The 16,403-nt window shown below is 43.2% G+C and overlaps 1 protein-coding gene across 3 annotated transcripts in view; it reads left to right on the forward strand.

The window, feature by feature from the left end:
* LOC124790607 (serine/threonine-protein phosphatase 2A 56 kDa regulatory subunit gamma isoform) overlaps positions 1 to 16,403 on the forward strand; it is a 322,070-nt gene that overhangs the window by 249,061 nt on the left and 56,606 nt on the right. For all 3 annotated transcript variants that reach the window (XM_047257796.1, XM_047257797.1, XM_047257798.1), the window contains one exon: positions 8,965 to 9,024. In XM_047257796.1, the coding sequence (XP_047113752.1) occupies positions 8,965 to 9,024 (60 nt within the window). The remainder of the gene's footprint in view (positions 1 to 8,964; positions 9,025 to 16,403) is intronic.

Below are 16,403 nucleotides of genomic sequence, written 5' to 3' on the forward strand. Positions count from 1 at the left end.
GAGATTATTTTTGCTAGGAAGAGCAGAGCACTGATTATATCCCACTTAGACAATGAGTGGACATCATTTAGTTCCAGTGTGTTAGAAGTAGAGTAACTATGGGTAAAGTTTAAATGGAATGTTAATCACACTTTGGAGAAGTATGTGACAAGTAATTGTGGCTCAATAAAAAACAAAACACTGTGAAAGCGAAGACTGTTGCACTCGCGATTCAAAAGAGAACACGCAAATGATGACAAGAAAAAGTTAATAGAAATTCGTGTGGCTGTAAAAAGATAGACGCATGAAGCATACATCTACCACCATCATACTGTACTCACACCTTGCTGAGAACCTGAGAAAATTCCGGTCCTATATAAAATTGTTATCAGGTCGCGGCATCCTATCCGGTAACTCGTCGACCAGTCTGGTGTGGTTGTAGAAGATAGCTAAAGGAAAGACGTTTTAAATTTCACACTTACGAAATCATTCATGCAGGAAGATCATAGAAATGTACCGTCATTTGCCCATCGCGCAGAGTTTTGTATGGCGGACATAGTAATAGGCATTCCTGTAGACTGTTAATGAAGGTACAAGCATATTGAATAGGCTCCCAGACTCCATAAGTAATAGAACCCAGTGTGTTGTCCTCAACAGCGAGTGTTCATCAGAGACAAGAGTATAGTCAGAAATGGCCCAGGAAAGAGTTATAGGAAGCCAGCATTATTCTGTATTTACATAAATGATTTGACAGGCAAGGTAGGCAGCAATATGTGGCTGTTTGCTGATGGATGGTGTGATATATTGGAAGATACAAGATGGCTTAGACAAAATTCCTAGATGGTGTAATGAATGGCATTTAGCTTTAAATGTAGAGAAATGTAAGTTAATCCAGATTAGTAACATGGCAAAGCGATATGAAATGGAACGAGCATGCAAGGACTGTAGCAAGGAATGCAAATGCTCAACTTTGGTTTATTGACGCAATTTTACGAAAGAGTGGTTCACCTGTAAATGAGACCGCATATAGGGTGTTGGTGTGACACATTCTTGAGTACTGCTACAGTGTTTGGGATTCCACCAGGTCAGATTGAAGGAAGATTTGTTACCAGTAGGTTCAGTCAACAAGCAGATATTACGGGGATGCTCAGGAACTCAAATGGGAATCCCTGGGGGTAAGCAGTGTTCTTTGTGAGGATCACTTTTGACAAAAGTTAAAGAACTGGCAGAGTCATTCTGCTGCTGCCGACATACATTCGTGTAAGGACTACAAAGATAAGGTTAGAGAAATTAGGGTTTGTACATAGGCGTATACAACTGTCTAGTTGTTTTTCTCTGTCGCTATTTGCGTATGGAACAGAAAAGGAAACAACTAGCAGTGTTACAAGGTATCCTCTACTACACACTGCACGGTGGCTTGCAGAATATGTATGTAGCTGTGTATTGCACGGGGTGGTAGCTGGAAAAATGCTGTTATTGTTGCCTCTTGTTCAATGGTCTTATTTGCGCAGATGTTTAAATGTGAGCTTCAATGAAATGTTTGTCATAATCAAGGAAAATGGCTATGGATTTGTAAAAGAACCAGATGAATTTTTTTGGAAAAACAGTTAAGCTGTTGCAGAAAGTGGAGGAATACTACTACTCCATGAGTCCAGACATCAGAGATGTCATAAACCTGTACCAGCTTCTGGCCTTGGGGAGTACATGAACTGATTGATGTAAGATGGGACCATCCTGGTTGCTATAGCAGACACCCCCCTCCCCTTTCATATTTGTTTTTAGTTCTGACCCTCAAAAGTCAAATAGCTATGGGCGAGGATGAAATTGGTCTGGGGTGGCAATAGGAAAATTTTCACTTGGCCATTGGGAAAGTTAGTGTTGTAGGGCTGGGAGGCGATGTGTCTGTGGGATGTTTGTGTCAGCTTAGAATAAGGAATTCTATGAAAGCAATTTTGTGAGTCCCTGTGAGAGGTGTCTAGACTTTTCAGAGCTGTTTGCATGAAAAGAATGGGGTCATTTAGAGCAATTTTTGTAAGATTATGAGAAATGTCTGAAACTAGTAGCCTTATTTCATTTTTCCATTACACTTTTGGAGTCGCAAAGTAACTCTTCATCAGATGTTATACATTTCTTAATGTTTGTTTGTAGTGTTGTTGTAGTTGATGTGGGGCTGTGGTTGTCCGGCCACAGGGAGAATGATGATAAAAATAGTTTTCTTTCGGGTAGCAGATAGACAAGGACAGGACTCGTGTAAGGCTTAAAGGTTTGCTGGTGTTTTTCAGAAAGGATTGAGAGAGAATGCTGCAAGTGAGGAATTCCTGGTATGCCTTTCTGTCATCATATTTGTTCTCTCTCTCTCTCTCTCTCTCTCTCTCTCTCTCTCTCTCTTTTATCTCGCATTTTTGTCGTCATCTTTTTCATCATTTGGTGATAACCTTTGCTTCAGTAATTTTTCTTTAATGGTCAGCAAACTTTTTTTCCATGGTCAGCAAACTTTTTTTCCATGGTCAGCAAACTTTTTTTCCATGGTCAGCAAATTTTTTTTCCGTGTCTGTGCTGAGCGAACTTTTTTTTTCCATGTCTGTGCTGAGCGAACTTTTTTTCCCGTGTCTGTGCTGAGCGAACTTTTTTTTCCCGTGTCTGTGCTGAGCGAACTTTTTTTTTTCCGTGTCCGTGCTGAGCAAACTACTTTTTTCCCCCCGTGTCCGTGCTGAGCAAACTTTTTTTAATGCTCAGTAAACATAACTTCATAACCGGTTAGACTTTCAGCTTATACATGAACAGTTTTGACCCTCGATGCAGTTATCAGGTGTGACTGGAATCTATTCAGGCATGAGGCAAATTCAGTCCATTTTCTTATTTTCTGTGCATTCTTTCAGCACCTTGTTTGTCATTACACTGAAATCCTTCACCTTGCTCGAATCTCTCTTCCCCCCCCCCCCCCCTCCCCCCTCCTTTAGGTGCAAGAGCTCAAGCCCCTCTTTTTATATTTTTAGCGTTCACACCATGTCTGGTAACCATGTACCTGGGTACCTACATTCCTTGTGCAGATTTGCTCTCACTTTATTGACTCAACAACCTTTTGGTATTACTCTAAAATACTCTATTAAGTCTCCATCTCTAGTTGCAACCCTTCTCTCTGTGAATCCAGCCTTAAATTCCAGTCTGGTTAATGCTTACTTAGCATTTGCCAGTGTGTTAACAAACACCTCAGAAGTCATGTTCCTCTCCCAATCTTCCACAGCTACTGTCTACAGTAATGCCTTTAATCCCCACTGCCCCCTCCAAGCCAACAAGCCCAACCCCAACTCTTTGCTTACTTCTCAATCCCAGCACTCATGCCACCTAAACCTAACCATAACCCCAGTCAAGACCCAACACTTCACAGAACTGACCGTTATATACTTATACTCTCGTGCAGGTCCCTCTCCAATCCTGAGATACATCCATTCTTTCCAATTGTAGCATTATGTGGCTGATTCCATTAAGTCATTATTTGGTTTCTTGAAACTGAGTAACTCATTTATATAAGAATTAGTGATTTAGAGTTTTGACCACCACACAAATAACTTTCTGTGGTTGGTCGCACTCACTGTCCAGATTTGACCTCGACTGGAAATACAGCTTCACCAACTGCATCCTGAGACTAAAAGATCGAGCATCGGTCCTTGTCTTAAACAGTTACAATGCAGATCCAAAGGACTCCACATCTCTTTCCCAAACCGTCCTCTCCCGGCATTCCAGGAATTCCCAATTACCGACATTACCACTCCAATTGTTCCTGAAAATATTACCAAACCCCCAGACCTTAATCAAGCTGAGTCCGTATTTATCAGTTTCCTGAAGGTGGGTTGCTCTCTTGATGACATTTGTGGTCTTGACTTGTAGTGAAATAGTATTCCTTCACTTAAATGCAACAACTTAACTCCTTTCTCCAGATCCAAAGTGAGACTCCTCAGTGTCGATCTCTATCTTACTGAAGCCCACATCCTTCTCTTCCATATTGGACACTCATTTCTCTGGAGCCTAGGCATCTGCAGCAAATGCAGCTGCTCCACCACAAAATCCCTCAATACTGACAACCTCTCCTGGGCTTTCCTCTTTTGCAAATATCCCAGAGCTCGTATTTGCAAACTAATATCCCAGCAGTATCCTGCGTTCTCCCTCACCCGAGCCTCCTCCCCTCATAAGGCAGTACCTGTGGGACTCGAATGTCTCAATACTTCCCTCAGCCAAGGCCATGAACTTTGCAACAGTCAATATGCAGTAGCTGAATGTGCTCCACAACACAAGTGAGCATACCTGGGTGCTAGTTACACTTCGTGGGCTACTCGCATACTCACACCCAATACTGGCTTCCGTGAACTTCATAAATGGGAACCCGTCCTCTCCTCTCTATTTTTCAGCATACCGGGCCACACCTACACACCTAACCCTGCAGCAGCTCACAGTTCTGAAAGCTAGGCTATTGTCATCACTTTTACTATGATACGTGTGTATCGGTGGAGCTAAACATTTGCCTCAGGAGGTAGTGACCAGCGAATCTGTCTAGTGTTTTTTTTTTTCCCCCTCCACTCACTTGAATTTTCTTTAATTACAATATTGATCCTAAGAGGGTGAGATACTGTGTCTTGGTCTGATGGTCTGATGATGAAATGGTATGTTTTAAGTCAAAATTAGAATGTTTGTGGAAAAGCTTGGTGAAATAGACGCTTTTCTTCTTTTCAGTCGGGGTGTCTTGCATATTTTTTTGCCCTGTTGGATCCAAGCAGTACTTGCACAGTGTTGCCACAAGTTCTGGAAATCAGAGAATTTCAAATGGTGTCAGGAAAATTAAAGAAATTTCAGGGAAATTTGAAGGAAAAAAAAAAACCACTGGAAAGATCTTGCTTTTGGCTCAGTAGATGAAATGGTTTGTTTAATGAGATGTGATGCACCATCGCTGGCTGGGTGCAACTGAGTACGTGCACTGCTTCCCTACTCCCTCATTCTTACTGCTTCTCCCCTTCCTACCACTGCCGTCAGCTTGCAGTCAGTGCTGCCACCACTTCTTTCTGCTTGCCTAGCAGCTGCTGACGAGAGGCAGGGAGGCACGAGGAGTGGTGTGTTTGGATCTGATTCTCAGAGATCGTACGGGGCAGTCAGTGCTTATATTCGGCAGTTATCATCACTTTTTCAGTGTTTCCAACATACGTGAATGATGGGAGGAGTTGTCTTGTTCACTGTGTGCTTAATTCTTTGCATTTATTAAGGTTAAACTTGTGCCTTGTCTCTGTATGTTCTGCTTGTCTACATTTTTGATGCTTCAAGCTGAGAAGTTTCAAACTGTTGTCAAATTTTGATCAACGTCATACACGGAGACTGGTCGTCCTTTATACCACTGGAGTATTGAGAACTTCTTGTATACGTTTAACACCAGGTAAGATCATTCATGGTGTTCAAAGTAAGTTTAATATGGTTCTCAGTATAGCAATCTCTTTTTATATATTTGTATGTTGATGTGTTATTGGTATTGCTGAATCACTGGAAAGTGGTTTCCGTGCCAAAAATACCGTGTAGTAAATCAAAGTGGTGTCCTTAACACTGTTAACCAGACAGGCGCTGCCTTCAGTGGGTGCATTTGTTTAAAATATTTTGTTAATTTGGTTATTGCTAATTATAAATTCCCTGCAGACGTGTAGTAAATGATCCAAATGAGAACCTAGAAATTGGGGATGGAGACAATTGAAAGAACTTTGATAGTACGTTGAGAGGGTGGGGGAGGAAGGGGGGGGGGGGAGGAGCAGCATGGGTAGGGATGTTTTAATGGCCACAACTTTTTTGACAGATTTCTTTTGGCACAAAAATTGACTGAATGAAATTTGTAGAATAACCTCTCTTTGTAATGATCTGACACAAGCAGCTATCCATAAATTGTGTGCCAAAATTTTTGTATCATCTTAGCATGTCAGTCATTAATGGAAAAAATTGATTGTGTGTTAATTTAAGTGTTGACAGATAAAGGCTCACTAAATCATAGTTGTAGATACAGCAAGTGAATCTTCCACTATCCATCCGGATGTCTTCAACAAATGTAGTAACTTAAGAACATTTTCCAGTGTGCATCGTAGGGTGTCAAATGCATCACACATCAATAAAAAATATTTTGCTAATGAGAGTGTGTTTTGTCTAGGAATAAAGTAAATTTGCAGTACTGCAAGTATAAATAGCCCAGCTTATTGGTATGATCTGGTGTATGGCATATCTGTTTATGCAATAGCTGTCTGGACTGAAAGTACACCTGTAAATCAAGGTGAATGACTTGTAACCATGTTGTGATTACCATGTTTACATTTACTTACGGGCAGATGTAGGGCAAAATTGCGAAAAAAATTCGAATTTTTTTAACTGCATAATTGATTAGAATGATTCTTTAAGGAAAATTTAATACAGTTTCACAATCGAATTTTGGCCTGAAATACATTTTAAAAAAGTTTGTATTGGTGTCTGTGCCTGCCTTATCCCGTCTTTCAACTCCTGTATGCTAGAAATTTTGTGTGTGTTAATTTTCCATTCACACAATCAAAACAGACACTGGATGAATCTAGAAGGCTGTGAGAAAGATGATTTTTGCTTGTTCCTTTGTTGACAGCTTGGCTTCTTGTACGTGCTAGAAACTTATTTCAGTTTTTAGTTTTGCACATGTCAACCTGGTTTGTTCGAAATATGTTGTACAGTGGATACATATTCAAAAAAGTGAGGAAATGTCAAATTTCATATGTAAAAGATACAGGAAATTTAAATAAGAGTTACATTTGCTGCTCCTAAGTGTGAAGAACAAATTTTGGCAACATCACTGAGTTCACTGAATAAGAAAATTAGTGAATGAATTGGTGATGGTGTGTACAGTGCCAAAGATGAATTTTCCAGTGGACTTAAGTTAACTGACTTAGAAATACCGGCCCATATGATTAACATTTCATGTCCACATGGTAACTATAGGTCAAAGAGCATTCGAGGTGTAGGCAGAGGAGGCACAAATTTGTTTTGTGGCTTGATGAACATGCCTGCAACAGTGACACTAGATTCAGTGATTACAAAGAACATTCATTAGTGCTCCTGAAGTTAAGTGCAATGAAGACGTGAAAGCAGCTGTTGAGGAAGCTGTAGATATTAACATGGAAGGGGACAAAGGACACTGTGTAGTAAAGACAGATCTGTGTGTCTCTTGTGATGGAACCTGGATGAAGAAGGGCCATACATCACTTCATGGTGTACTATCTGTCATGACTTCCAAGTAAAGAGCAAAGATTGCTCTCAGAGCGACACAAGAAAGAACAACAGTGACAGTGAAGAAGAAAGTGGCAGCAGGAATACAATAAAGTGTGCAGCAAGAATTACCAGGAGCAGAGTGGTGGGGTGGAAGCAGCAGGGATGAATTCCGAAGGTCAGTTGAACAATATGGTGTTAGGTCTGTGAAGTATCTAGGTGATGAAAATTCCAGTGCTTTTAAGGCTGTTTTAGAGACCAATCCTGATGGTTCATAAACTAAAATTGAAAAACTGGAATGAGTGGATCATGTTCAAAAGCAAATGGGAGGTAGACTACTCCAATTGAAGAAAGAAATGAGTTTTAAGAAATTGGAAGATGGAAAGCCACTGTGAGGTGTTAACAGACTTACAGGCAAGGAAATTGACAACTAACAAATATATTATGGAAAAGCTATCGGGGATAACTTACATAATGTGAAAACGATGAAGTAAGCCAGGTGAGGAAATATTCTTTAACAAACTTTCCCCAGATGATAATCCTCAACATTCCCTTTGTGACATATTGTGGTGCAAATATCTTCAGGCAGAAGCCAGTGGAAAGCCATACACCCACAACATGGTTTGACACTTACTGTTTTAGGTGTTATAAAACCAACTTTCAGGTACCTAGCCAATCTGCTTAAAAAAATTTGTACGTGGGAAAACACAGAGTACAAATGAGAGCTACAATCACCTTGTGTGGATGCATTGTCCAAGAAAAGTATTTGTGTCCTCAATTGTTGCGAAGATAGGTGCATTCTGATGCCTATGTAGTGTTCAGTAGTGGAAATGTAGGTAGGATTAAGTGCCCAAAGAGACTAGGTTTCCATCCATGTGCATTCATACTGAAGATATTCCGAAGCATTGGTGGAGCGTGACTGAACGAAGCTCGGGTAATAGAAGAAAAAATGCAAAAGTTGGCTAGGCAAAGAATGCAGGGGAGGAGAGTGCTCCAGGAAGACAAGGAAGATAATAAAGATAGTGGATGTGGACAGTATTAGACACTAGAGGTATAGCAGTACTGTCAGAAATTTGAAGTAAAATCTTTAAATGCAAATTGTTGTACCTAACTTTTTTGAGCTGTAATGTACATTTACTCAGGAACTATAAAAGTTATCATCCTGAAATTTGATGTAGTTCTTAAGAATAACTTGCTGAATAACCTGTGCTGCACTTTTCCATTATGTTTTCTCGAGAAAAGTTCTCCTTTAAAATTAGAGGAAAAAAAGAACAGTCTCGGGTAATGCAAAATTGAAAAATTAATTTCAAAGCAATTATGCTTACAAACAAAAATCTATTCCACACATTTCATTAGCCTCTTACACAGACGTAAACTGTGAAATTCCAGTTTTATTTCTTGATCAGTCTACGAGAAAATGTGTGTTATAGAAACAATGGTAATTAAAAATTCAAATCTTATAAAATATATGTTTACACACAGTATCAAACAAAAATTGCACCGAATATGAAGCATTATGTTGTACATAATAGTCTCAAGTTTTATTATTTTACCTGTAATTGTTTTGGAGGCATTTATATATCTAAGTGCAAGAGTGCATTTTGCCCTTTGTCTGTCCTTAACGGAAAAATTAGCAAAGGAAGGGCATTTCATTGACATTAGTCACTCTTTCTTTTCGTAACACAACCCTAAACACAACTTGTGGTCATAAATACATTTCATATTTATCTTTTTCAGGTTTATTTATGAAACTGAGCATCATAATGGCATTGCAGAGTTGCTTGAAATATTGGGGAGGTAAGTCTCAAAATATTTGTAGGTGAGGAGTAACAAAATCATAATAATATCCCAGTTTCTGAATTTACAGTGGAGTTGATGGTATCAGAAGTACTATTTCTAGGACAGTAGACATTACTGTACTAGTAATTTAGTCATTTGGGACAGAGGCACAATTGAAGTGGACTGTGGAATCTGGGTGACCCTCACTTTTCTCAGGTCCCATTGTAAATCGTCTTATTTCAGTATGGGTAACATTATTTCATTCACACATAAGTAGCAAATTTGGAGTGGGCCACCATTGCTGCCATTGAAAAAATAGTTGCTGTTGTAAAAGGGTGGCGCGATATCTGCCCACAGTCAAAATTCAGATGGCCAGCAGTCTAAGTCTGCACATGACACATCTGAAGAAGGTACTGGGGGGAAACTGTAAAAATACTGTGAGGAAAAATCACCACCCTGCCTGCAAACTCAGAAATTGGGAAATTGTCAGTTTCACAGAGAAAGCTAGAAAGATTATAAAGTGTAAACATATGCACAAGTGGTCAGTTAAAGGTGCTTAAACTATCTCGAGGGGGTAGAAGCATTTGAAAGGTTTGATGTCAATATGAGCCAGTTTCGTACATTAGAGAAAAGGAGAGAAGTGTGTCCAGAAACTGAATAAATTGAAGAAACACAATACCCCTTCTCTTGTTTGTTATGAAAAACCAACGTTAAGTGCAGTTGTGTGAATGTCTAAACAAAACATTGACATAGTCCGGTGTATGCAGTTGATAACTAAACACACAAATGGACAGTTGCTATGTTGGCATATGTTTCCAGAGTTTGCACAGTGTATTTTGTTCTTATTTGTGAATTCATATTTTGCTTGCTATTCTTTTGCAAGTAATTCACAACTTGAATTCAGGGCATGTGTTGAGATACGTGTGTGTGTGTGTGTGTGTGTGTGTGTGTGTGTGTGTGTGTGTGTGTGTGTTTTATGCTCCGTCTCTACCTGCATTACAGTTAGGCTGGCCCTGTACCATTGTACACGTTTGCTGGCTGGCTGGAACAGTTAGCCTATAGGGGTTCCTTGCCTTGCCTTGCAGCTCATACAATTGACTCAAGGTAGATTAAACTAATTTTACAGTTTTTCTTGTGTTGTCTCCACAGAGAGTAGTATCATCCAGAATTGTGACAGTGAAATATGTTACTTAGAACTGTGTGTAAAATTAAGGTTCCCAGCAGATCTTATTGATATTCAGAATAAACAAAATATTGCACATTGATAAATGTTGTTAACATTCTTGTCAAAAGATAGCAAATATCTATATTTTTACCAATACGGGTATTGACTCAAAGGATGCCTAGGAGTCAGCTGAAACTAAGCAATACTGCAAAGTCATCCTATCTTTGTTAATTTACCATTATTTTCTTGATGATAACGTCATCAGTTGTTGTATGAATCAATGTTTACTGCTATTTTAAAGTATCAATACGATCATCAGTTACATAAACCCATTACTTGAACAATTACCACCTTCGGTTATAAATAATTAATAAACCATAGCATCATTTGCAACTCAGTTGCCAGTCTTCCACTCATTATTTGCACCTTGTGTCATCTGTGCTTCTTAGGTCAAACATTATCTCTCCCCTCCCCCCTGGTGCTATGAAATACAGCAGATGGTCATACATACACCACCTGCAAACTCCCAAGAGTGGGGACAGTCACTTGTACAATGCTTATGACAGCTGTATATTTATTCCATTGTGATGAATGAATATCATACTTTGTTAATGATTTGGAAGGAAGAATAACATCATTTGATTAAAATATGCATGGTAACAGTACATCACAGTATGGTAAAATCTTCTTAGATACAGGTCATAGTTCACATTGTAAGTTATCAATTAAGAATTGAAGACTGACAACTTAGAAGAATATCAAGCCTAAGAAACTGGCCATTTATGCTGGTATTTAAAGGGTTACTGGCACATATGTAATTGATGTGTCTTCAAGAGAGATACCTACTAACAAAGGACCAATCATAAAGATTTCATATGTACTTTAGTTCTTCAATAAATTACAAATTGTAAAATAATGACAGAAAGTACAACTATCCTCCCAAGGAAGAAGTGTGGGGTGAGTTAGCAGCTTCCTCCTCATGCGCTTCCAAAATTTCTTGCTCATACAACAAACATGATGTATTTGTAGCAGAATAACAGCAAACTCCAAAGTTTACTAGTATACCCACGAAATTACATCAATGATATTGTATTGGCTCAGCCATTCATGACAGGCACCAAGTTCCTGAATGTCATGCTGTAGAGCATGCTCTGCAACAGGATATTGCAAGTTGCCTGTGTATGCCCTCTGCCTGTGCCCATTCATCCTAATTTATAATTTGGTGGAAGTCATGCCGATGTAAAAGGCCGAATAGTCAAATTCTTGTCGGATTTCCAGCCGGATCAAACTTTCATCTGAACACAATATTTCAGCGGTGCACCTGGCCGCCTCATGAGGTGAGAAAAGCTATGCTGCTCTCGCTGATAACTAATTCCACTTGTGAATGACTGCACCTTTATATGCATCGGAAGTACGACAGTGCATGCGCTAAATACGATGCACACACGCTCAATCATTCCTGCTGCCCCCCTGGGGCAAAAAGAGTTGCAGCACCTCCAGTGGTATATACTGTCGTAAACAATATATTGTGACAAATCATTATTCATAGCCAGCTGATTCAGATGCCGTTTATTCTTCATATCTGATAAAACAGGATTCCACATTTTACTTAGTGGGTATCCATTATCACGATTAATGATATTATCTGCTAGTCTGATTTCAACAGATTCTTTTAAAACACAATCCCAGTACCGCGAAGCATTTGCAACTAATTGCATCTCCTGCGGCCCTCTGTAAGGCAACGCTCAGCCACTGTAGATTTATCTGGTTGTAATAATCGCGTATGGCGATAATGTTCAATACACCTGTCGTTGACGGTATTAATAGGTTGGCCAGTGTAAATTTTCCCACTCACTCGGTATTTTGTAAACGCCAGACTTCCTCTAACCTAAATCATTTTTAACAGAGCCAAGAAATGCTCGAATCTTAGCTGGTGGATGAAAAACACATCTGATCTCATATTTCTTCAAATGTCTACCTATCTTGGCGGACACATTCCCAGCATACGGAAGAAAAGCCACAGACCTATAGGTGTCTTCAGAAGGTTCAGATAGAGTTCCAAACTCAAAAGCACGTCGAATTTGTCAGTCTGTATAGCCATTATTATTGAACATGTCCTTAAGCTGTTGCAGCTCCTGTGGTAAATTCTCAGTATCTGAGGCAGCATATGCTTGTTTAACCAAGGGCCGAAGGACTCCTGTACGTTGAAAAGGTGGATGGCAAATGGTAGCATGTAAATACCTGTCGGCTTCCTATAAACACTGTGTCAGAGAGTTCCATCTTCTTTTCTATAAACTAGTACATCCAAAAAAAGGTAACTTTCCCTTCTTTTCAGTTTCCATCGTGAATTTGATGTTTGGATTAAGACAATTGAAATGGTCCAATAACCGGTGCAGTCTATTCCATGTGGCCAAACAAGAAACATATCGTCGTCATATCTCAGAAAACAAAGTCTTCAAAAACAGATGTTTTCAGGGCCATGTATCAATGTCCTCCATAAAAAGATTAGTGACTATGGGGGATAAAGGACTCCCCATAGCCACACCGTTGGTTTGTTCTAAATATTTGTCATAAAATAAAAAATAGGTGGACGTCAGAATATAACGGCAGAGCTTCATCATTTCCATATCAAGTTTTTCATTAATTAAAATCAATGACTCTTGAAGAGGGACCAGAGTAAAAAGTGACGCCACATCAAAACTAACAAGTAAATCAAAGGGACCAAGACGAAGCAACTTTAAATGTTGAAAAAAATCCATGGAATTGGAAATATGGTGTGGGTCACTCCTGTTCCTTACTTATATAAATGATTCGCCCGCTAGTATTAAAGATAAATCTAAAATATTTCTGTTTGCTGATGACACTAAATGATAGTGAAGGATGTTGTGTGCAACATTGGCTCTGTTTCAAACAGTGCAGTTCGTGGCTTGTAGATCAGAAACTAACGCTATGTCATAGTAAGACTCAGTTTCTAGTTTCTAACACACAACACAACATTTTAATTTCACAGAATGGGCATGTGATTAGTGAAACTGAACAGTCAAATTTCTAGGTGTTCATAGATAGTAAACTGTCATGGAAAATCCCACATACAGGATCTTCATCAAAGACATAATGCTGCCATTTTTACTATTCGAACGGTACTTGAAGTAAGTGACCATTCACCACAAAAATTAGTCTACTTTGAAACTTTTTTTTGCTTATGTCATATGGTATTATATTTTAGTGTAACTTTTCCCATTCTCGAAGGATAGTTTTGGCTCAGAAACTGGCAGTTTGGAAAATAAGAGGTGTAAGTTTGAAAACCTCTTACCGCCTCTGTTCACTAGTCGGTATTCTGATACTCACCACACCCTCCCTCCGTCCCTCCCTCCCTCTCTCCGTCGCTCCCTCCCTCCCTCTCTCCGTCGCTCCCTCCCTCCCTCTCTCCGTCGCTCCCTCCCTCCCTCTCTCCGTCGCTCCCTCCCTCCCTCTCTCCGTCGCTCCCTCCCTCCCTCTCTCCGTCGCTCCCTCCCCCCCTCCGCCGTTCCCTCCCCTCCGCCGCTCCCTCCCCCCTCCGCAGCTGGCTCCCCCCCCTCCGCCGCTCCCTCTCCCCCTCCGCAGTTGGCTCTCCCCCTCCGCAGTTGGCTCTCCCCCTCCGCAGTTGGCTCTCCCCCTCCGCAGTTGGCTCTCCCCCTCCGCAGTTGGCTCTCCCCCTCCGCAGTTGGCTCTCCCCCTCCGCAGTTGGCTCTCCCCCTCCGCAGTTGGCTCTCCCCCTCCGCAGTTGGCTCTCCCCCTCCGCCGCTGGCTCTCCCCCTCCGCCGCTGGCTCTCCCCCTCCGCCGCTGGCTCTCCCCCTCCGCCGCTGGCTCTCCCCCTCCGCCGCTGGCTCTCCCCCCCCCTCCGCCGCTGGCTCTCCCCCCCCCCCCTCCGCCGCTGGCTTCCCCCCCCCCTCCGCCGCTGGCTTCCCCCCCCCTCCGCCGCTGGCTTCCCCCCCCTCCGCCGCTGGCTTCCCCCCCCTCCGCCGCTGGCTTCCCCCCCCCTCCGCCGCTGGCTTCCCCCCCCCTCCGCCGCTGGCTTCCCCCCCCCCCTCCGCCGCTGGCTTCCCCCCCCCCCTCCGCCGCTGGCTTCCCCCCCCCTCCGCCGCTGGCTTCCCCCCCCCTCCGCCGCTGGCTTCCCCCCCCCCTCCGCCGCTGGCTTCCCCCCCCCTCCGCCGCTGGCTTCCCCCCCCCTCCGCCGCTGGCTTCCCCCCCCCTCCGCCGCTGGCTCCCCCCCCTCCGCCGCTGGCTCCCCCCCCCTCCGCCGCTGGCTCCCCCCCCCTCCGCCGCTGGCTCCCCCCCCTCCGCCGCTGGCTCCCCCCCCTCCGCCGCTGGCTCCCCCCCCTCCGCCGCTGGCTCCCCCCCCCTCCGCCGCTGGCTCCCCCCCCCCCTCCGCCGCTGGCTCCCCCCCCCCTCCGCCGCTGGCTCCCCCCCCCCTCCGCCGCTGGCTCCCCCCCCCCTCCGCCGCTGGCTCCCGCCCCCCTCCGCCGCTGGCTCCCGCCCCCCTCCGCCGCTGGCTCCCGCCCCCCTCCGCCGCTGGCTCCCGCCCCCCTCCGCCGCTGGCTCCCGCCCCCCTCCGCCGCTGGCTCCCGCCCCCCTCCGCCGCTGGCTCCCGCCCCCCTCCGCCGCTGGCTCCCGCCCCCCTCCGCCGCTGGCTCCCGCCCCCCTCCGCCGCTGGCTCCCGCCCCCCTCGCCCGCTGGCTCCCGCCCCTTCCGCCGCTGTGGGTTGAGGTGTTAGTCCTTTGGAGGTGCCTGAGGTTTTAAGGAGGGACTGCTAATCAGTTTGAAATCACATATATGGGATCTTGATGGCAGACGCTGTATGTAGAGATGTCGGACAGCTGGCGTAGACCTTCACTAACATACTCCTTTCGGTCAAGTACTACAGTGGTAGATCCTTTGTCTGCTGGGAGGATAATGATGGAGTCATCAGGTTTTAGGAAATGTAGAACCTGGAGTTGTGCAGAGGACAGGTTAGGGTCATGTTGTAGGGATTTGAGGAATGGTTGTGAAGCAATGCTGGGTGTGTGGAAGGCTTTTAGGGGATGATTTTCAGGTAGTGTGGTGGTGGATAAAGTTGGGATCGTGGTCTGAACCGTTCAAGGCATGGTTGAAGGTCAGTTTGCTGTTGGAAAAATTTTGGGATTGGGTTGCAAAGCAATATAACCAATTAATATTACAAGTGAAGGAAAGTAGGTCATTCCCCAAAGCAGCATGATCAAATGCAGGTTTAGGGCTGAAAGTGAGGACCATAGATAATTCAGTAGGCGCGAGTGCTTTAGATAAGAGGTTAAGGACACTGTACTGTTGTGACTGGTTCTTGTGATGATGGTTCTTTCTTGATCTGGGAGGCAGTGGTGAAGACTGGGATGTTAAAGTGGTTGGCCAAGCTCAGTTTGTACGAGAGGAGTGTGGCTGTTTAGGGAGGTGCAAAGGGACAGGAATGGAAACACCACTGTTCAGGTAGTTCAGAAGAAGGTGGAATAGTTTTTTGAGGTGAAGTTTGAGATGTTGTTGCAGTTTGAAGTTGGCTTTGGGATGCTATCATCCAAGGAAACATGAGGGGCAGATAACTGCTAGGTTTTGTAGGAGGAGAGAAATCTGGTGGACTGGAAATTGGCAGACGAGGCATATAGGACACAGATTAGTCGGATAAGAGCAATAGATTGCTGTATTTGAAACTGTAGAAGAGCCTGGTGTAGAGTAGGATTACATCCAGAAACAAGGGATTTTCTATTTTAGGCGTTTTGGAATAACTCCAAGGGACAAGCAGGTTTCAAGAAGCAGAATGTGGGACCTTAGTTTTGATAGTGCAAAAGCGTGTATCCGAAAAGAACGGATTCGTCTACTTCACACGTAATATCAACTGGAAATATCATTTTGCAGCCCAGTCCCAAAATCTTTCCAACAGCAAACCTGACATTGAACCCTGCCTTGAGCAGTTCAGATCACAATCCCAACTTGATCCACCACAACTACCTCCAAATCATCCCTTACAAGACTTACAAGAATTCTCCACATCCAGCATTGCTCCACACTTAAAGTCCAATTTACCCCACCAGCCTAGTTCAAAAGCAGATTTCCTGGGCCATCACATCCAATTCTCGTACTGCTAATCCCTCAAAAGACAACTTCAGAGCACACCACTGGCGACTCAATATTATACTGGTCTGGAATGTATTAATCAGCTGCTTCGACAGGACCACGACTTCCTAA

This window comes from Schistocerca piceifrons, chromosome 1 (genome assembly GCF_021461385.2).
Source record: "Schistocerca piceifrons isolate TAMUIC-IGC-003096 chromosome 1, iqSchPice1.1, whole genome shotgun sequence".
Classification (NCBI taxonomy): domain Eukaryota; kingdom Metazoa; phylum Arthropoda; class Insecta; order Orthoptera; family Acrididae; genus Schistocerca; species Schistocerca piceifrons.